The sequence below is a fragment of the Python bivittatus genome, unplaced genomic scaffold (genome assembly GCF_059951505.1).
Source record: "Python bivittatus isolate LINGU-HERP-01145 unplaced genomic scaffold, Pbiv_v1 ctg000670_np1212, whole genome shotgun sequence".
NCBI lineage: Eukaryota > Metazoa > Chordata > Lepidosauria > Squamata > Pythonidae > Python > Python bivittatus.
Genome location: NW_028277094.1, coordinates 3,094,200 through 3,115,237, shown reverse-complemented (window position 1 = coordinate 3,115,237; position 21,038 = coordinate 3,094,200). Strand labels below are relative to the sequence as shown.

Sequence of the window (21,038 nt, the reverse complement as noted above, 5' to 3'; positions counted from 1 at the left end):
TCTCCCAACACTTCTAGGGTTTTCTCACTGAAAAATATAATCAGTTTTCCCCTGTGGCGAGCTCAGTTCACTTGGGATAACAAAGCTTTGACAATACCACAGAATTTTCTGAAATGTAGAGAAGATTATTTGGCCAAAAGTTGCAATGGCTTTTATAATAGTATGCCATTCACAAAGTTTTTCAGAAAGGCTGAACAAGATTGCTGCCCAATGTACTGAAAGGTTTGTACTTGTAGGTAAATACGCCATTTGCTATAGTTTGGGTCCAAAAGCAATTTAACTGCATAATTTCAGTGTTAACTCAAACTGAACCTAAAGTACGGGGTATAAAACACAGAACAGAATCCCATTCACTACATATTAGCCAGCTTCTAACAAATATTTGGCCATTTGAAAAACAGAGTAATACAGTTTTAAACATTTAGTGTTTAGAATATTTCATGCAAATTGAAAAATTTCATATCTTATTGTGTTTTTTGTAGAAAAATGCATTGCAATCCTGGGTATATTTTCTCATAAGTAAATCTCACTGGATCCAGTGGGGTTTGTTTCTAAGCTAATGCTTTAATCCTTAAACAATTTCCAAAGACTTGCTTTTTGAGTGCATCTGAAGGTCTGTAGTTTAGATCAAATTTGAAAATGGGGTTAGAGAATTGAAGCAAACTGGTCTTTCGGAAATTCTCTGTGGATCTGTGTAAAAAAGTATAGCTTCATAATTATGCTTATAAATTACAACGTCTCAGTCATTCAGAAATAACAGCAAGCAGAACGGTCAAGAAATTAGGCCGTCTGTATCTGATGGGAGAGATGAGAGAGATTATAAAAGAGTTTTACTCAGCCTCATGCTGTCCAGCTGTTTAGGACTACAAGTCTCTTTCTCCTCCAACAGTATGGCCATGTTGGCTAGGGATGAAAAGGAGCTGTGATCCATCATTTTGGGGGGTATCAAGCTTTGGGGTGATGATGCTCTGTTGGACTGTAATGTCCCTACGAGCACCCGATTGGGAAAAGCTGTATATAAACCCTTCCAGCTTGAGTTTCCCTTTTATTCCCCTTTGCCTCAGAGCTTCTAAGGTCTAGCTAACTTTTTTGAAGGCCAAAGGAGAGTGTGCAAAAGCTGGTCTCCTGCATCACCGTCACAATGCATCCACAGATAATGCCAATCCAGTGCAGTCAGTCAGTTGAAAAGGTATCGAGCTTTATCGGTTAGCACAACAGACATTATGGTGACTGTTAGCCGTGAAATAAAAATCTTGGGAGGAAAAAAATGACAGGTCTAGACAAAATAGGAAAGAGACATCACACTGACAAGGAAGGTGCATATTGTCACATCATGGTTTTCCCACTTGTAACATATGGCTGTGAAACCCGCAGATCATCAGAAAGGCTAAACAAAGGAAAACAGATGCTTTTGAAATGTGATACTGCAGGAAATTCTCACCAAGGATACCTTATAGAGTACCAAATAAAAAACAGAACATTAGGAATTAGATAAATAAAACCATGCTGCTCAATGGAGCACTAAGAAGAAGATCCTGATGCTTCAGAAAATCAAAGACAAGGTGTCTCGATGCCATCACGGATAACACATACAGAACCTTACAGAAGAATTCAAAGCTTACAGAAGAATTGAAAGCAGCAGCTGCTGCTGACACGTTATCCTAGCAAAAGGAGGTTCATCAGGTCAATAAGAGACCAAAGTGACAGCAAGCCAACTTCCAGAATCCAACCATAGTTAATGCTTCCATGGCGCGCACGCGCACTTTCCTTTCGGGTTCCACCCGGCTCTTAAAGCTCTGAAGACTTGGATGATGTCATCCTTCTGTCCGAAATTGAGTGGGGAGAAGAGGCAAGAGACAGAGAGGCGCTTGCGCATGCTCAGGGCGAATCAGCGACGCTCCGGGTGACTGTGGGAGCCGCGTAACCAATGGGAAACGCCCTTGACGCACGGCCCCGCCCCGCTCTGCCGCCCGGAGGACGAGGTGCGCCTGCGCGTGGGAGAAAAAAATTTGAACTGAGGGCGGTTGAACGAGGAATTAGTCGCGGCGGTTGTTGGGACAGCGCGGTGGCCGAGGTAGGCCCTGAGGGGGCTGGGCACGAGCCGAGGGCGGCAGGAGCTGAGGGCGGCAGGAGCTGGACGAGGGAGGGTCGGAGGCTTGGCGGGAGAGGGAGAACGGGGGGAAATGGCGATATTTAAATGGCGGGGCGGCTCGTTGGGCTCTGAGGGGCAGAGATGAGGGGACGCCCGGAGGGCTTTTTGACCCGAGTCCCCGCGATGCGCTCCTCCGCGGTTGCCTGGACCGACGTTTCTTTTGCCGGGCCGATTCCCTCCGCTCAGACGATACCCTGAGCCGTGCACCCCGCGCCCCGGTAACGTTGGCCCGACGCGCCGCCCGGGGCAGGTCCGACGGCTTTGCCCTCCGCGTTTGCGAAGCGCGGGAGCCTGAATCAGCTTGGCGGGCCGGGGTCAGCCCCAGAGTCGAAAATGGGGTCGGCTGGTTTCTGGTTCTTCGGGTCCTTCAGACTCGCCCACCGTGAGCTATCGCGGACCCTGTTTCTTTTTTAGGAGGAAAAAAAAGTCATGAGAAAGGTGGGTTGAGGACAGCCCAGCCCCCTTTTTGTCTCTCACCACCCTCATCCTTGCAGCGTGAAGTGGCCTTTCCCAACCTGGTGCCTCTCCAGAGTGTACTACAGCTCCCATCATCCACTGACCAGGAGGAGGTGAAAGGATCTTGTACCCCAACCCACTGGGATGGCTGCACTAGGAGATATTTAATTAATTAATTAATGCAGCCACCCATCCCACAACAGGGACTCTGGGCTGCAGAGAAAGTTTAAAAACCAAACAGTTAAAAACAATAGCCCATGAAATCCTGTCAGGGTTTCATGCTAGGATGTTTTATATCGGGGGTTCCTCAACTTTTTGCCATCACATCTCCCTTTAATGTAATCTTAATGTACACACCTTCCTTAAAAATCCAGACACTAAAATGAACACAAATGAAGAATGAAAACAAGACAATAAAACTTTGGGTAAGGTCAATTTATTGTGACAATGTAACTAAAAGGTTCTTCACACCTCCCCTGGACTCTGTTTGCATCTTCCTAAGGGAGGTGCACCTCATGCCTTGGGAAACCCTGCTTTGTATGCTGTTTTCCTCTGACTTCTTTTTGCAATTCTTTACATGCATGCTGTCAACATCACCACAAGGGTGTGTAAACATACACCCTTCTCTCAAGATAATACTCCATGCATCTGATGGGGTGTGCTGTAATGCTCATAAACTAAAGCCAAATATATATTTTTTTAATTTATAAAAATTATTTGCAGTAGTCTTGTAGTATTTTTGCTGCCCCATGTTAACACTACTTTTCCTCTGAAAAATGCTCATATTGTGAGAAACTTTTCACAGAGGTAGCCCTATTTATCTGCACTAGGACATACAGCTCTGGCATCCATTGAATTATGTCTGCCAAAGTTTAATTCATTTGAAATAATGCTCCCATTACAGCAGTCTTACCCAATTTGGTGCTTTTGGATGTATTTATATTAAGTGATAATTGTTTTTAGTCTTTTTATACTAATATTGTAAGCTGCTCAGAGTCTCTGAAAAATGGAATTGTATATAAATTGTAGAAATAAATGATATATTAGGACTACAGTTATCATAATGCGCCTACTGGGGATAAGGGCAATTGTAGAAGGCTGCACTATTAATGTTGATATTAGGATAGAATTGTTTTAATAAATAAAATATGTGGACATTGTATTTTTGTGACAATAGCATTAGTATATAGATGTAACTTCAGACTTCCTCTACAAAGAAAACAAAACATTTTTATCTCCAGTTGTTTTTTTTTTACTTTGTTCAGAAATGCATTCTTGTAGTTGCTTTTATCATACCACTGTTGTAAGTTTATAATCTTCTTAAGGTGGCTTTCTGTTGTTTCTAGGTAGTTCTTTCAATGTGGATGCCACAGTTCAACATTGTTGGAGACAGCATTATTTCTGGCAAATGACAATAACAGGACCTATTTGTATTCCTTTGCTTGGAATTGAAAAGGATGAAGAGAGGAGTAATTGCTAAAAAGCAAAAGCAGAATTTACCAGTTGCTTGTAGTAAACAAACTGATATATCCACATTGGCAACAAATGTCAGCCAAAGTACCCAGGAACAAAAAGACCATAAAGTGTCTTCCAATGAAGAGACAGGCCACAGCCATGATCCTCTCGAAGAAGCAGTGAACTTTTTGAGGAAAAGTAAGAATAAAAGCAGGGCCAAGCATTTAATGCCCTAGTACAGGTAGTCCCCAGGTTAAGAATGCCTGGTTTAAGGACGACCCATAGTTAAGAATGTAGCCTATTGTAGAATTCAAGTTAAATACGCAACGAGTTAATTACCCAATAATACTGTTCCAGCTTACATACAAATTCAACTTAAGGACAAACCTTGGGAACATAACTCATTCTTAAACTGGAGACTATCTGTACGAAGATGATCCTTACATCTAAATAAGATCTGCCAAGTGTCTCTTCCTGGATCAAAAAAAGGGGATATAAATCTGATAATATATCTGAGTGTCAATACTGCCTTTAAGCAGTGCATTGTTTTTAACAGTACAAAGTTTTACTGTGTACATCTTAGCTTAATAGTTGTCTGTTTATTTTAATTAGTGTTAAATAGGATGTTTTATTCAAATGCTGTAAAAATGATAAAATACTTTATCTTGGATTAGCAATATAATATGCATGTCTAGATTGTGACAGTTTCCAAAAACTTGGTATGGCAACGTGTATAAGAATTCAAATACTTAAAAAAAAAAAAACATACTGTGGTATACCTGTATATTCTTATTAAAATATATGGATAGCATGAGTTTTAATGTTCATTCAATAAAGGCCTTGCATAATTGGGGAAAGCCAATAGTTACATCATTGTGAGATGTTCTTTATTGATCATAGCATATATTGACATCTTTCTGAGCAAACAGCAAATAAGTATCTTTTTCCAATAGGGTTATTTTTCTAATTTCATTTTCTAGGAAATATTTTGGTTTTGGGGTTTTTTTTTACTGGTATTGAGTTAATCTTCTGGTCACTTGTGACTTTTTCTATATGTGTTATTTTACTTGTAAGTTGCCCAGTCAGTAAGGACTTGGGTAGCCTCAAAATTGAATTAAATAAATACATATTTTGGGAGGATGTAACTTGATGGTGAACTAAGCAAGTGGGCAGACTCTCATATGAGATGCTCACTACTCATGAGGAAGTCTTGGATCTACTTTCATGTCTTGATTTTTCTTAGTTAAAGATCGTACTTCCCTGAAGAATGAAGTTTTGCAGAAGCACTTATCTAGTGTGGAAAAGATTGCCCAAGAAAGAGGCTTGACTCCAGAAGAAATTGATGCCTTGCTGAACATAGCACTCAGTGGCAAGTTTGGTAAAAAGAAAAATTATATTATCTTTCTCCCTCCTGTTGTGTTATTACACCTTATTTGGGCATTTCAGTATTTAAGCCTAATGAAAAATTAATGTCTTCCAGCTGAAGTGATAAACACTCGACTGTTGAAGAACCTGATTCCCATTTCAGCAATAACAGAGGATTCAGTTGTTTCAGCTGTTTCATGGCTTTGTGTTGGCAAATGTTCTCGCAGTACTCAGGTAACTTGACAAGTATGTGCTGATGGCTTGGATATTAATAACAATATTTTCACCAATGTGGCTTATCCTGTTGATGTTTATGTTTTAGGGTTGATATCTTTCTGCTCTGAACACTAGCTTTGAACACTACCTACTTATACTATGAACCATATTCATATTAACTGATCATTTTCATATTAACTGATCAATTCCTGTTTTCTCCCCTATTAGGTCCTTTTCTTAAAATGGTTAATTGCAATGTATGATTTTATTGATCATAAGGAAAAGGTTAATGCACTCTATGGCTTCTTCTTCAACTTCTTACAGGATGAAAAACTGGTAAGATAAAAATAATACGTTTTTTTAAAAAATAGATTTCTTGGATGCTGTGTAATAAGGATGTGCAGCATTTCAGATTCAAAAAGTGCTTCAAAGGAAGAAGGCAACAGCAGTCTGCAACTCTTTAAAACAGGCGGTTGCTTTAAGGAACTTCAGGCAGCTGCTGTGTTCAGACACCAACAACTTTTTTGCCTTGGAATCCAAAGCGCACAGTTCTACTGTGTAATGCCTAATTCTTTGCTTGAGTTGTAACTAAAGATTCAGTCCTTAGTTGTTCAAAAAGGAACATAATTAGGTGTCCTTTTGCTACTCCAATGGTGGATTAGAACGTTTTTTTAAAAAACAAAAGTACAAAAATACTGCCTGAGACCACATGCTGCATGTTACCATACCTTTTGTGTACTCCAGAGTGAGAAGGGCTAAAAACATGGCTCCTTTTCACATTGGGAGGAGCGGCAAGGAGTGAATAGGCATTTAAAGCTTTGCAGGTGCATAAGGCTCCCCTTTCAGCTCTTAAAACTCCTAAAATTATTCCCAAATTGGGCCCAGTCTGCTTTCAGAGTGCTAGCCCAATCAGGCTATTTAAGGCCTGGGGCAACCTTGAGCTGATATTTTTAAAGTACTGAAAGTCAAATAGTCCAATATAATGTCACTAATATATCCTAAGTTTTAGAAAGAAATGCTAACTCCTCATAGTTGTTTTGGAGAAGTGAAAAGCAAAGACTGTCCCCAATTAAGTGTTTCTTTGATACCATTTTTCTGCAGTGCCCCTTTGTCTGCCATGTGCTGTGTTTGCTGACCAGAAGAGAGAATGGTGAGATGTTAGTTGGAATCATATGTCATGTGTTTGCAAAAGAAAGTCTTTTTTCTTATTTCTTTCCTTAACAGGCTTTCAGATAATACAGCCATTTTTCTGATTTTTCATTGCTGGTCTATTTTGTTGACTGAATTATCTGTAAATAAAGAGAATTTTGTTTTTTGAAGAAATGGTGTTCAAGTCTTTAGTGCTCCAGATTATAAGATTATAATATATAGAATAAGGAAGGTGGTCAATTTTGCTTGCATATGCTATTCTAGTCCCAAGTCTAGTATGCTGCAAGAATAAAAGTACCTTTTTATATATAGCCTCATCAGGGCCAGAATATCAATTCTTAAAACACCAAATAATTAGATGTTTGTCTTTCTTCCTAGTGAAACATTTCCGTGTGCGACGGCTCTTGGATCTACGAGCCAAGATGGTGAGTCACTTAAAACTAAGGTCATGTGAGGCACAACTTATAAAATTTAAGTCTCATATCTGTGACAGAATAGCTTTTATATAGTGTGAAAGCTAATCAATACCCAATATTTATTTATTTCCATTTTTATCCCAGTCTTCCGTTCTTAAGGTGATTAGTAGAAACCACTTTATTAGATTCTATTTCTCTTTTCATAACTGCTCTCACAGATCAGGATTTAGGATAATCCTCATCTTCCTAGTACTTGTGGGTTATAATAAGAGGGCTTTAGTTCCATCCTTTCCCAACAATTACCTTTGGACTCTGTCTTTGTTCTTATTTTTATTCAGGGATCAGAAGCTCCTTTGCAGGCTCTTCTATTAATGTATAAGAGCTTTGCTCCAGCCATGGTGACTCCAGATTTGTTCCAAAGCACAAAGGTGAGGAAAAGGATGACTGAAATGAAGACTATGCTGTGCTTTCTCTATGAGAGGACTAGCATCAAGTTCTTAAATTCTTTATGATTGCAAGAAGGAATATTTGAAGTGTGTGTGTGTGTAGCTGTAGCCTTAAATTGCATGAAGTACTATTTAATATGAAGTTAAAGATTATGGTGAAGCCCAAGTCTCATGTGATTGATGTAATTATTCTTCAACGTTGATCAACATTTACAGACTTGAATGGCTATGTTGTTACCTTTAGCTGACAATTACATGGTTATGAGAATCTCTTCCTATTTGTTCTGTATTGGATGTATATTGCATGATGTTGGAAACTGAGTCTTCTGAACAACATATGCTAAAGAGATTGCAATTTTGAAAACCAGAGAAGAGGAGTGAGCAAAGTTTGAAACAGAAGATGAAGACTCTTGTACAATCCATACTGAAATAATCTTATGTCCTAATACCAAAGTTGGTAAACTGAGTCCTGTTAGAATTCTATATACAAATAACTTAAATGAAAATAGAAATCATATTGAATAGTATTTCATTCACACTGCTACTGCATTGAATGGTCTTCTGCTCAGCAAACTCTGCAGTTCTACCAGCCTAAACAGTTTGAAAAGGCAGGTTTACATATACAACTGTGTGCATATACCACATGCATAGATATATACATACACACACACATTTTTACAGCATGCATTATGTATACTCTTCCTTTTTAATCTTGGATAAAGGCAACTTTCATTTTCATTTCTTCTCAGATACGATTTAAGAATTCAGAAAACTTGTGGAAAACAGCAATTAGTAACATAAGACAACGCATTTATGGCATTTCATCTACATCTCTGCCAGTTTTAGCAGGTTCTGTCCTTTTTCAACCCCCAAAGAAAGTAAGTTATTTTAGATTGCTTAGATGCAGTTATTAGTCTATGACTGTGTGTCAATTTTTTGTTAATGTTTTGGTTGTATTGACAGCCAACACTTTCTTGGCTATTCTTTAGATTGTGCCTATTTATAATTCATGATCAGTTTCTTCATTATTTGCCAACCATGTTTCATTACATTAGTAACTTCAGTAACAGATTTGCATGATGCCTCATTTTTTCTCCTTTTATCTCATCTTTTAATCTCTGCACAGATATGGGGGGAGGTTTCTTTTAATTTTTCCTGATGATTTCTGATTTTACTACATTAGTTGAGTATGCAAAGTTTCTGAACTTTTCTTTCCTCTATTTTGATCCTGCCTTGAATTTCACATACTGAAGGTAGCTGCATATATGTGTGTATAAGGATAGAGATGATCCATTAAAGAAATAATTTACAAAAGGGTAGCTTTAGAGGACTCGGTTGAGGATTAACACTATAGCATCACAATAGAATTGTATCTATGAATTAATAGGGTGGGGTTTCTGCTTTCTGTAGAAATGGAGTGCAAAGTTGACAATGCCTATGTGTAACACCAACTCTGCTTGCTCGGCTGAGAGCGCAAAGGCCAAATGTCATCCAGAGTTCTTCCCAGTACAGCATCTGCAGACCTTCCCCCAGCTTTTGCAGAACATCCATTGTTTAGAGGTAAGTGGCTGACATCAAAGTGAGCAGAAGCTATAAAGGATGGGAGTATTAGTGCTAAGCTTAGCCCCTGAAGCTTGTTAATATGCTGTAATAATAAATGCCTGACTAATCTGATACAAATCAAATCAGTCTAAACTGACCTATAGTCTTTAAAAGATCTGGAAGTACGTGATGGTTGCAATGTATTATAAAAACATGAACTTGTATTAAGGATTATTGTACATTCCTATCAGACTTTTGTCCTGATAACTTCTATGGGTGTTCTGTGGTGTCTGGTCTTAGGCAGTTTTCTTTTTAACTCAACCCAGAGAAAAGAATTTTGTTTTCTAAACAAAAATAAACAATTAAAAACCATCAGGTCACTGCAGCAGTTAAAGCAGCTCCTGGGTGTGTGTTTAAAAATGACTAAAAAACAAAATAGCATTAGCTCAGCGGTGTCTACATGTTAGTTTACAATGTCTTCTCCTGATTGCTTTTATAGCTTCCTACCCAAATAGGCTCAGTGTTAGGAAATCGTCTGTTACTCCACTACATTAACTGTGTCAGAGATGATGTTGTCTACCAGAGGATGTACTTTTGGCTTGGTCAAACATTCAGAGAAGGTAGGGGAACTCATTGGTTGCAATGTGTACCATCTAAGTGAAGATAAATTATGCTAAAGCATATACTGTTGCTTGCACACATAATGGCTTATATTATTGCTTGTGCACACAATGAAGAAGAAAGGATTTTATCTTCAAACAAATGTTTGTCTCTGTGTCTTATTTATAACTCAGAATGCCCTTGGATTAAGATCGAAAACCAGCAATGTGAACTGGAGTTCAAGGATTTCTTGGGGAAAGTCTTGGAAGCTGAATGTTTCTTGCAGGTTAGTTTGTATGCAGTTCCCTCCCATCATTCCTGAAAGGATATTTTTGTCCTTGCCCCTCTGGGGTGTGTGTTGGAATGGCAGGATCCCCTGTCTCTGGAACCAGATGGCATCAGATGGGGCATGTAGAGGCCTCGGGGTGGTTGGGGGCAGGTTGGAATGTTATGGTGGTGACAGGCATGGGAAGATATGGCAGGAGACTGTGGGCAGGACACTCACGGGGAAGGCAGGCCCAGTGCCTTGTCTGTTTCTGCGTTCCAGCCCCTGGGTTTCAGCCCCATTTCCTGATCAGCAGACCTTTGGTCTGTGATAAGGCCTTCCTTATCTGTGATCTAATCACAGATCAGAGGGCCGACCTAGCATGTATTACCGAGACCTGGCTGGATCCAGGAGGAGTGTTCACCTCTTGGAAATGTGCCCAGCTGGGCTTTGTGTGTGGCATCAGCTGAGACTCCACAGTTGTCATCCAGGGGGGTTCAGGGGCGCTGCTCCACAAGTTGCCAGATGTGAGGCCCTGTTCCTTAAGCTGGGCTCTAGGGATCAGTTGGGATTGTTGATATTGTACCAGCTTCCTGCTATGTAGCAACCTCCCTGCTTATGCTCCTTGATTCCATCTCAGGATTGACAGTGGAGTTCCCTGGACTTATGGTCTTGGGGGATATCAACCTGCCTTCCTGGGGGTGGGGTCTGAGGTAGCTCAGGAGTTCATGGCTGCCATGACAGCCAGGAGCCTATCCCAGGTAGTTCAGGGCCTGGCAAGGGACAGTGGTCACGCCCCAGTTCTGCAGGGTTCGGTGCTCTCTCTACTCCTATTTAACATCTACATGAAGCCGCTGGGTGAGATCATTCATCACCATGGGGTGAGGTATCACCAGTGTGCTGATGATACCCAGTTATATATCTCCGTCCTTGGCACGTTAGGGGATGCTGTTGACGTCTTGGTGCCTGGAGGCTGTGTGGGCTCTGGGTGGGAAGTAACAGGCTTCAGCTGAACCTTGGCGAGACAGAGCGGCTCTGGGTCTTTGGGCCTTCTGGATCTGGGAATTTACCGTCTTTGGTATTGGATGGGGTTGCACTGCCCCAGACAGACCCAGTGCACAATTCGAGGAGCAGGTGGCAGTCATGGCTAGGCGAGCCTTTGCACAGCTTCATGTTGTGCACCAGTTGCACCCCTTCCTGGACCACGAGTCTCTACTTGCTGTCACTCATGCCCTAGTCACCTCCAGAATAGCTTATTGTAATGCGCTCTACATGGGGCTGCTGGAAGTTTCCGCTAGTGCAGAATGCAGCTGCACAGACAGTCATGCATGCCTCTAGGATGGCATACATCACACCTCTGTTCTGCAAGCTGCACTGGTTGTCAGTTTTGCTTCTGGGTGCAATTCAAGGTGCTGGTTTTGACTGTTAAAGGGCTACATGGCATGGGACCAGGTTATTTGAGGGATCGTCTCTTCCCGGTTACATCTGCCTGTCCTATCAGGCCCAGCAGAAGAGGTATGCTCTGGGTCCCCTCTGCAAAGGAGTTCCATCTGGTGGGACCCAGAAGACGCATCTTTTCTGCTGTAGCCCCCGCCCTCTGGAACATCATTCCCCCTGAAGTGAGGTTAGCTCCATCTCTGTCAGCCTTCTGGAAAGCCGTGAAAACGTGGTTTTTCCATCAACCCCGGGGATCCCATGGCGAGCCTACAAAGTAGTTGAATGAGGCTAAATGATGGTTGTCCTCCTGCTATCCTCGGGTTCTTTTATGTTTTGTTCCTTTAAGTTTTTATTTTTTATTTTTGTTGTTATTTATGCCTGATTTTTTTTTATATCGTGATATGGTTTTAATTGTTATTTTGCTTGTAAACCTCCCAAAGTAACTTTTTGTGAGATGGGTGGCTATATGAATTTGCTAGATAAATAAATGAACTTTCAGAGCTATCCTAAGTAGTGTGCCTGAGATTAGAGCTGGCAGCAACTTGTATGCCACAGGAAAAAGTTTGAAAATGCATATTAGCTTTAGTTTGCCTAAAGTCACCCAATGAATTGATGTTAGGGCTGAGGTTCAAAGGAGGTACTGCTGATATATAATCTAGTTCTTCAGCCACTGTATACTCTCATCTCTTTAGCTGGCTTGAAATTAGTCAAATGATCCAGGATGGAACTGTCTCTGGTGTGTTGATCATTGGAGACAATGAGGAGATCCTCAGGGATCGGTAACTGAGTTACTGTTTGAATATTCTCTTTTCATGAAAATGTCTATGAGTATCATCTACTTTAATTCACTCTTAAAAGTAAAATGAATTAAAACTAATTCACTCTTAGACTTCAGGAGACATTAGGAGTCATCTAATAGAGCCTCCTGCTGGCTGTAGGGAAGTTAAGTACTCCCAACAGGTCTTTGAAGACTTCCCATGAGGTAGAGCCCTACCACTCCCATTCATTATTTGTTGTATTGTAAGTACTGTGAAGATTTTTTCATAATATTCTGATGAAATCCACCCTTCTAGCTTAAAGCCTGTTACATACATCTAATTTCTTTCTCTGCGGAATAGAATTCCAGTCTTTGTTCATTGTGTCCAATATTCCCTTTTTCAGTAGAATATTGCTTGCTCTACTGAAAGAAGAGATTAAGCTAGAAGCAGGTCATGCATTTTAAGTGAAAAATCAGAAGAGGATGCTGCATAGCTGTGAAGTACGAAGCAGAAGGGAGTGGCTATGAAAGAAATATCAGCAAAAGAAGTGGCAGGGATGATTAAGAATCTGCTGTCCAGGAGAAAGTAAGAGAATTTGTTTGGAAGAACATCTGGGCTTCCCTGATAGAGTTTGTGCCTTTCAGGAGGGCTTCTCATCTTGTGAAGAATTTTTGTACAGGAGCCTACCATTCTGGGATGGTTGCTGCTGTAGGTCACAGGTCCTGCAGTTGATCACTTGGATCCCTCTCAGCACTTTCTCAGGTATGTGATGCAGACCCAACCGATCTTATCCTGCTTTGTAGTCCAGACAGGCTTGCCTCAAAATCACTCTTTCTTTCTTCACTTTCAGAAATGAAGCCTTATCTCTGCAAGCCATTGACACAGCTGTTTTTCACCTCATCTCTTTATTTTAAGGTAAAAGAAGGGGCCATTGAATATAATTTTTGACAGGACAAACTTGATTTCTGACATACTAAGGAATATGCCATCTGTTGACTGCCATTTTTCCAAAATGTTAACAAGTTTGATCCAAGGCTCCCAGCTGCAGGAGGCAGTATTTGGGTTTACTGACTAACTTATGGCTACTTGTGCCAAAAGAAGCATGCAGATTTCTCTTACATACACTTGTCCAATGAGGTAGAATCAGGGAATATGGGAATTGTGCTAGGGGAAAAAGAGAAATGGGAACACATTGCCAATAACACCACCAAAAATGCAAATCTAGTATCATTTAACTGAAAAATTCCCTTTTTAAAAAATCTACCTGTAGTCGTGCTATTACCTTTTTATTGACCCTGCAAGAAGGCCTTTCTCTGCTGCTATCTTTTGATTGCTGTCTTTTCTTTGCTGTGGTCCTGATGTATAAAGTATAATTCCTTAAGACCGAATTGCAGCTATTTGATACGTGTGTTTTTGTGTGCTTGTTCTTCTATAGTGTAGTGTCCTTGAAAGCTTGAGGGAACTGTTACTGAACTGGCTGAATTGGCACTTCTTGCAAGCAGACATGACAACAGACTTAAATGCAGATGTCCTGTAAGTGTCATCTTAAAAAGGTGTTCTGCCTGTTCTGCACTGTGATTTCCATCTGGAAGCTGAAAAAAGAAAAAAAACATGCTCTTACACGGGGAAGTTAATGCTCATGCTTGCGTCTCATTCTGCTGCAGGGACACGACTCTTTCGGGCCTGGTTAGCTCTGTGGCAGAACTCATCCATTTTGTCGGCTGGCTTTCCACCCTTGCCCTGCACTTGGAGAACAACTCTGCCTTTTTAATGCACTTCATTCTGGAATTCTATGAAATAGTATGTAAGCTATTCACACGACAACTTTGCTCCAAACATTTAGATAATGCAGTTTGATAGCATTAGTGAGAAGGCTCTAATAGTAGGAAAAACATGAAGGAAAAGCAACGAACATAATCTGGAAAAAAACATAAATAAACCTTCCCTCCCTTTCTTTTTAAAGTTTCAAATATATTTAGTGAATTCAAAAACTTTTGTTCGTACAGAAACCGTTGTTTTTTTTCTTTGTCGGTGCTCTATTTTCTTAGAACAATGCCTCTCCAGTTTCAGAAAGATGGCCTCCAAGGTATCCTCAACAAAAAATTTAAATCTGTTTAGGATAGCAGTAAAAGCAACTAAACATCATTAACAGGAGAAAACAATCAAACTATTACAAACAAATAATTATGATTTGCAGACCTTACTAAATTTCAAGTAAATAAAATATTGTATCTAAAAGCTAATATATTTGGTATTCGGTGAGCATTTTAAGAGATTTGCACAATTGAGTAGCACCAATTGGAAGGATCTGTCTTCAATAAATAGCTGAAGAAAACCTAAAGGTTTCTGCAAAGGAGAAGATCCATACAGTAACAACTGATCTCATTATCTGTGTTCTTGATCTACATGTAATAAATCTGTATTAAGTTCTGCATAATGATTGGGACCCAGCATGAATATGTGGATGGCAAGGATAAGACACTCTCTCAGTTTTTCTATGTAAATACCGTACTGAAAGCAGAGCATTGAACACAGAAATTCCTTCCTATTTCTAGGTATGTGACACATATCAGAAGTATAACCTCCCTTTGGTTGTAATGCCTCCTGCTGGAGTTTTCTACCCAGCGCTGCTTAGCATGGATTCTGTCACAGTGGACCATCTATGCCACATTATGTTCAGGTATTGACAAGGCCTTTCTTTTTGTTCTCTATGCTAGAAATAATTCCCATATTTTTGCCTTTCAAAACATCTGGGGGCCATAATCTGTCCAATACTGGGTTAGGTGGGCTGAGGTTGTGGAAACAGTGAGTTCTGTTCTGATAAAGTCCATTTAGTTGTGCAAAGAAAGAAAGCTGTACGTGTCATATATATTAGCCTTTGCGGAGCTGCTGTTTTAGCAAAATTCATGAATACATGTGCCATGAATTTTTCTGATTTTTCTTTGGTAGAGGAAGAATATGTGTGATCTTCATGCTTGGTTTGTGGGAATAATCTAGAAATTATCTGTTCTTGATACAACTAAGCGTTCTGCCTATGATGGACAAAAGTGGGCTGTGTTTCAGCATTATGTGAAAAAGCACTTCAGAGCTTGAGGTCAAATGCCAGTACGCATGGCTTACATTTTAAATATTGGAGTTTAAAACAAACTGCTGACCTAGCTTGAGAATGGTTCTCTGAGATCTACACGCCAAATGTCTTTTCAGTGCCTCTTCTTTTCCTTCCCTAAAATACTAGCATTCTGCCAAGATCTGCTTTCTTTGGCCAAGAATCCAGGGCTCAAATCTGATAAACAAGATAGTTATAAAAATGAATTCCCAGTTGATGGCTTATTTCTCTTAAATCTATTGTTGCCTTGGTTACTTGCTTTCATGATTTTTGTGACCAAAAAGAGTAGCCTCAGATAGTTTTTTCGTATGAGCTTGTAAGAGATATCTGGATCCACCCTGTGAAATTAGAGTAACTTTTTAAAAAGAAACAGTATTAAGTAGTTCTCCACAAACATCACATCCATCAAACCTGACATGATTTTATGGACAGATCACTGTCATTAAATTACCTGAATAATATTGGTGAAGCTTTACATTATTTGAAGTTCAGGTGTAATCGTGTATAACACAGAGTGATGTTAACTGGGGACATGATGCCCTGTTTACTGGTGGTCAGCAAAGAACTGAGCTGTTGTCGTCAGCGGTAAATCTGGATGTGTTTTTACAAGGCTTGTAGTTTAACAAAGTTGTTTTTCAGCAGCATTAATTCTAACATTTGCATCTGAGAATTTACCCGTTGCTGAATACTACCTTAGGGATCTTTAGGTTAGCTTCCTCCCCTCAGAAGCTGCAGGTAGCTTACCTGGAAAGATGCATTCTGGGAGCTATACTGAAAGCGATGTTTATTATACAGAGGAGCAGTTGGGGCCTATTGGGGGATTTCCAGTTTCTGTGGTGACCGAATGGCATGCTGTTCCTCCGCATGAAGGTGTGTGCTACCGCCTGTGTTAGATGCATCGTCTCCTTATACAGTATGTAGACCCCAGGGTGAAAAACGATAGGCATCAGTCCGGCACGATACTTGCCTTTCCAGAGTAGGAATTGCTTCAGAACTTTAAGAAAGGCTCTCAAATTCCGCTTTGTATTCTGTACCAGATTCAGCTGGTTAGAAAGAAGAACTGTCTTGAGTGGCTCCTGTATTTTTGTCTCCAGGTTCCTGTTCTGAAATCATGGAAGGAAAGCATAAGTTACCTCAATAAAACAGGGCAGGCAGGGTTTCTTGATGCCTAATATGTTGAGAATGGGACCAGCAACGGAAGCAGTCTAGATATCAACTATCTTTCTTAGCCACTGCTGATGGGTTGAATTTTTAGCAGTCCTGTTTGGAGTTTCAAAATATAATTAATCCTCCCGCTTGTTTCTATTTTAGGTATCGAACCAATTTGATAGCTGCAAAACAAAATCAACAAGCTAAAAAGGTACAATAAAATAAGGCATTGTGCCTGGTATGTCATTGCCACAATATAATAATTAATTTTTGTCTGCCTTATCTTTCAAATATCTTTTCCCAAATTACAGTACGTGTTCAGAGATTCCATTCTTTTTTCAGCCTTTGCCTGAGAAAATAGTTTCTGTCTTTTCCCCTGCCTTTTCATATGATCTGAGTCTGATACTATCCAATAGACTTCATCTTATGGTTGAGGATCTTCTCTCTTGAGATTGCTATTCTTTGCACTGTTTTTTTTCTTTCCTTATTCAACCAAAAAAAAAATTGAACTTTGGCACACGTACAGTCTACGTTAACTGAAAATTAATGTAAGGTACATAACATACATGACCTGGGATTCAGATTTGTCTTGTATCTCCTAGATATTATTCATGCATCCAGTATCTGCACATACTATGAGAAAAATTAAATTGTTAATATTTATAAATAATATAAATTGTTGAACTGTCTATGTTGGATGTTAACAAATATTGCTGCTACATGGTTGCCAGCCTCAGACTACCTCCCTCCTGGCAGTTTTGATAAGCAGTTTGAAAAGGCCCGTATCTGTTCTACTGAGGACAGATGGTGTTGTGTCTCCCTGAACTTAGTAAATTTGGCTTTTTTTTAAATTTATTTATAAAGAGCTTATTAGGCAGCTGTTAAGGGACTGGGGAAAAAGGGAATCTACGCACCAGATGAACTCTGCCCTTACGAACTGTTCCTTCTTAACCTTGCTGCATCTAGTTTAAATTGAACATGCCAAGTATCTGATCCCAAACAGAGCTTAAAAACATCTTCCATTTTTCCCCCCCACTCCTATTGAACTGCAGTATGTGATTGGGGAGGCGGTAACTTTCAAGATGTGCAGCCTAGTTCAGGTGATCAGTGGTATTCTGTACGTAACGGTGGTGCAGGGAGAAATGCTGTTGCTTTTAGCAAGAGATAAAGAGCCATTGCAAACCGGATGATACATTGTCTCCCTTTATCCTCTCAGACTTTGCTGCAGTTTAAGTTTAGCAACCAGACTTGCCAAGAATACAACCAATATATAACAAGCATGGTGGGATGCCTGTGGACCTCAAATGTCTTCCAGAAAGACTTCCACCCTCAGGGGATTTATATGGAGCCCGAAGTGCTGGAGAAGACCATGGTGCAAGAATACAGGAAGGCCTTGAATATAGTGTACCATCCTGCCTTGACAGGGTATGCTGTACTCTTCATGCAGCAGGTAAATGGAGTTTTTATCTTTCAGTACCATCCTCTTTGCTTTGTCTAATTGTGCTTATTGAGTGCACCTAAACCTTTGTGTGTTCATCACTAGTTTTCATTGTGTCATATTTTGTTCATTGGCACAGTGTGGCCTAGCTGCAGCTATGCTATAAAACCTTAAACTGGCATGTGCTTCCCAAGATTGAGTGTGAGACTTAGGTTCAACTCCTGGGTAGCTAACTGGCAGGCACTGGGCATTGTCCAGTTAAGGCACAACATGTTTTTTGATTCCCTTTGTCAAGTACCCTAATTAATTTTACTTCCTTTCTTTGGGACCTAAACTTAAAAAGGGGTTTTCTTGCTGCTTGTATCACTGTCAAATATTCTACTTACAGTTAGAAGCTGAGCCCAAATTGACACATACTCTGTGTAATCAAACTTTATTCCTTTAAAAAAGGCTTCTAGTTCTTAAGCTTAACTTTTATGGCAATGCTTAATGGAATTTGGAAGCTAGAAGGATTGTGAAGATTTCCCCATGGAGATGCTCTGGTTCCCTCCAAGATCCATGTGTCTTCTTCCTAACTAGTGAGAAATAGAATGAATGGTTAATGAATATTCATAGAAACATGCACCATTTTTAGGCAAGACATCAAAATCATCATCTTGTTTTCTTACACATATATACAGACTGATTATGCTAATTTGTGTATGCTAACATGGACAGTGATCTCTTATAAATCTAGCTGCTCTTAATATGTAAGACCAGCCTTCATTTAGGGAGGAAAGGTGGTAGGAAAAATGTCAAAAATGCTGCTTTATCTCTACGGAGGGAGCCTCACATCTCCAGGAGACAAACTGCAGCACCTCCTCTCAAACAGTTCAACATAGCATAGTGCAGGAAGTATGCGCTTCAGTATAATTTTTTTGTTCTATTGAAGGACATTTTTTTTTTATTCCTGATGAGATGTCTGTCGAAGCATGTGCTTCTAGCTCCCTATGGTATCTACATCAGAACTGCACACTGAGATCCCATCTCTTTTAGGAGCAGTATAGAAAACTAATATTTTGCCCAGCCCTGATTCTTCTTTCTAAGTGCTTTGGTGAAAAGCAGAGTTGTACTGAATGAGCATTCCCCTTCAACTCCTAAAGATAAAGCAATGTTTTGGGGATTTGGCAATTACTAGCTTCAGTAACTGGTAGTTTTCTGAAGGAGATAGAAGCTGCCTTACACCAAAAATAACCAATAGGATTGGTTATTTAACAGATCACTAATATGAAATATAGATAGCCTTTAAAAAGAGATGGAAGACTAAGGTGAAGAACACTAGTGAAGATAGAAAGTGAGAAGCACATGCAGAGAATTAAATGTCCCCAGTAATTAAGTCCATTACAATTCAATTTATAGTTTACAGTGGAATGGCAATTGCTTATTTGCAGTAATAGCTATCTGTACTATAAGTGCTCTAGATTTCTTTTGATTCACTGAACTTCCTCATGTTGAGCTCAGGGAGACCAAACTATTTTCCAAAACCATTCTGACACAACTCAACTTGTATAGGACCACTACAAAATGCCAAGTTTGCATTAATGTATCCTAATTTCATGGCATGGCTTAGAGATACCAGTGCACCTGATTTGGTTCTATTAGAACCCAAAATGCAACATTATTGTGTTATTTTCCTTCAGCAGTGGTATGTTATTCCCAGAAAGGCAAGTTTTTGATGTAGTTTCTAGGGCGTGTTAGCTAATAACTTTCTTGAAGACCTTTTCAAGGCCCAGTGAACGATTAACTTTTAAAATTTCTCTTCTTTTTAGGCACAATCAGAAGACAAAATCCCAGATATCAAACTAATTCAGGTAAATAGTCGTACATTCTGAAAATGACTAAATTTCTTGGGAAGTTGCCATATTGGAACTAGTTGGGCATTGCTTCTGAGAACAAGGCTGTACAATGATTCTTTGCTGCCAGGTTTAAGTTACAAAATGTTAGTACTTTGAGGCTGTTGCATTTGCAGATTGATCTGTGAATTAAAAGGCTGCACAGAATATGTTTGGCTATTGTATGGCAAAGGAGAATTTCTGAACCTGAGATGTAACTACTCTAATACTTTATCTGCAGGGGAAGAGATGGGACTGGTACTTGGAATATCTGTACTCCCAAGAGTTACAAGGCTTGAAACTCTTCATTGAAAGTAGCATCAAGCGTGTGTCTCAACCTTCTCAAACAAAACCAAACAACTGAATGGGTATTAAAGATTGATTCTTGTGAATGGACTTCTCACCTCCCCTGTCAAAGCTAAAATATGGATTCTAATGGACTCCTGTTTCTGAGGAGAAGGATCCTTTCAGTGCCTCAGTGCTGATAACTCTTGGCGACAACAGTGGCATGCATAGAGATTCTTGCCCAGCTGGTCTTTGTGACATTAAACGTTTCATCTTTGGAGAAATGGTTCTTGGGCCTTGAGAGTACAAACTTGCTCTCATGAAAGAAATAGAGCTTGCCTCATTGCTGTTGCTAATTCTTTGCTTCATTTTGGAATTAAGCAACCTAATTCAATTCATTATTGGAAACATTCAGGCAAATTACAGCAGAATTTCCCAGCATTTGACCATTCTTTGGGCAGAAATTGTGATACCAGTCTAGCCCAGCTAAATGTCATCTTTCATTGAAAACCACAAAGCCCTTGTAATGGATTCAACAATAGGTTAATGCAGGTTTTTCCAGTGACTTGTAGATATGTAAATGATTGTACAGAACTTATTTATGTAATAAAATGCTCTGTAACATAAATTACAGTGTTTAGCTTTTGCTGTACAGTGATACCTCAGTTTTCTGGATTTCGGCTTTCTGAATATTACATGCGGCAGATAAAATTCTGTTGCAATTTGTGGAATGACATAATTTGCACAAATGAGGTGGTTTGCACAATGACACCACACAAATGCCATACTTTGCATCATCGTCATGATGTACTCTTCAGTTTAGTGGATTTTCGGGAATAATGGACCCCTTTTCCCCAAATAGTTTGCTAAAATGAGGTTTTACTGTATTGGGACAAAGAGCATAATATTTTTTTTCTGCTGCCCCTTCAAAG

General features: G+C 39.8%; 1 protein-coding gene across 1 annotated transcript; it reads left to right on the top strand.

Moving 5' to 3' along the window:
* The first annotated feature begins 2,002 nt into the window (after positions 1-2,002).
* CENPI (centromere protein I) lies at positions 2,003-20,772 on the top strand. Its single transcript, XM_088151661.1, has 21 exons — positions 2,003-2,074; positions 3,955-4,261; positions 5,307-5,441; positions 5,544-5,662; positions 5,873-5,980; positions 6,746-6,794; positions 7,172-7,218; positions 7,548-7,637; positions 8,405-8,533; positions 9,066-9,215; positions 9,697-9,817; positions 9,992-10,083; positions 12,902-13,019; positions 13,108-13,172; positions 13,693-13,790; positions 13,922-14,057; positions 14,813-14,937; positions 16,675-16,723; positions 17,729-17,962; positions 19,759-19,800; positions 20,063-20,772. The coding sequence occupies exons 2-21, from the start codon at positions 4,066-4,068 to the stop codon at positions 20,183-20,185; spliced, it is 2,226 nt and encodes a 741-aa protein (XP_088007787.1). The 5' UTR covers positions 2,003-2,074; positions 3,955-4,065; the 3' UTR covers positions 20,186-20,772.
* Positions 20,773-21,038: the final 266 nt, after the last annotated feature.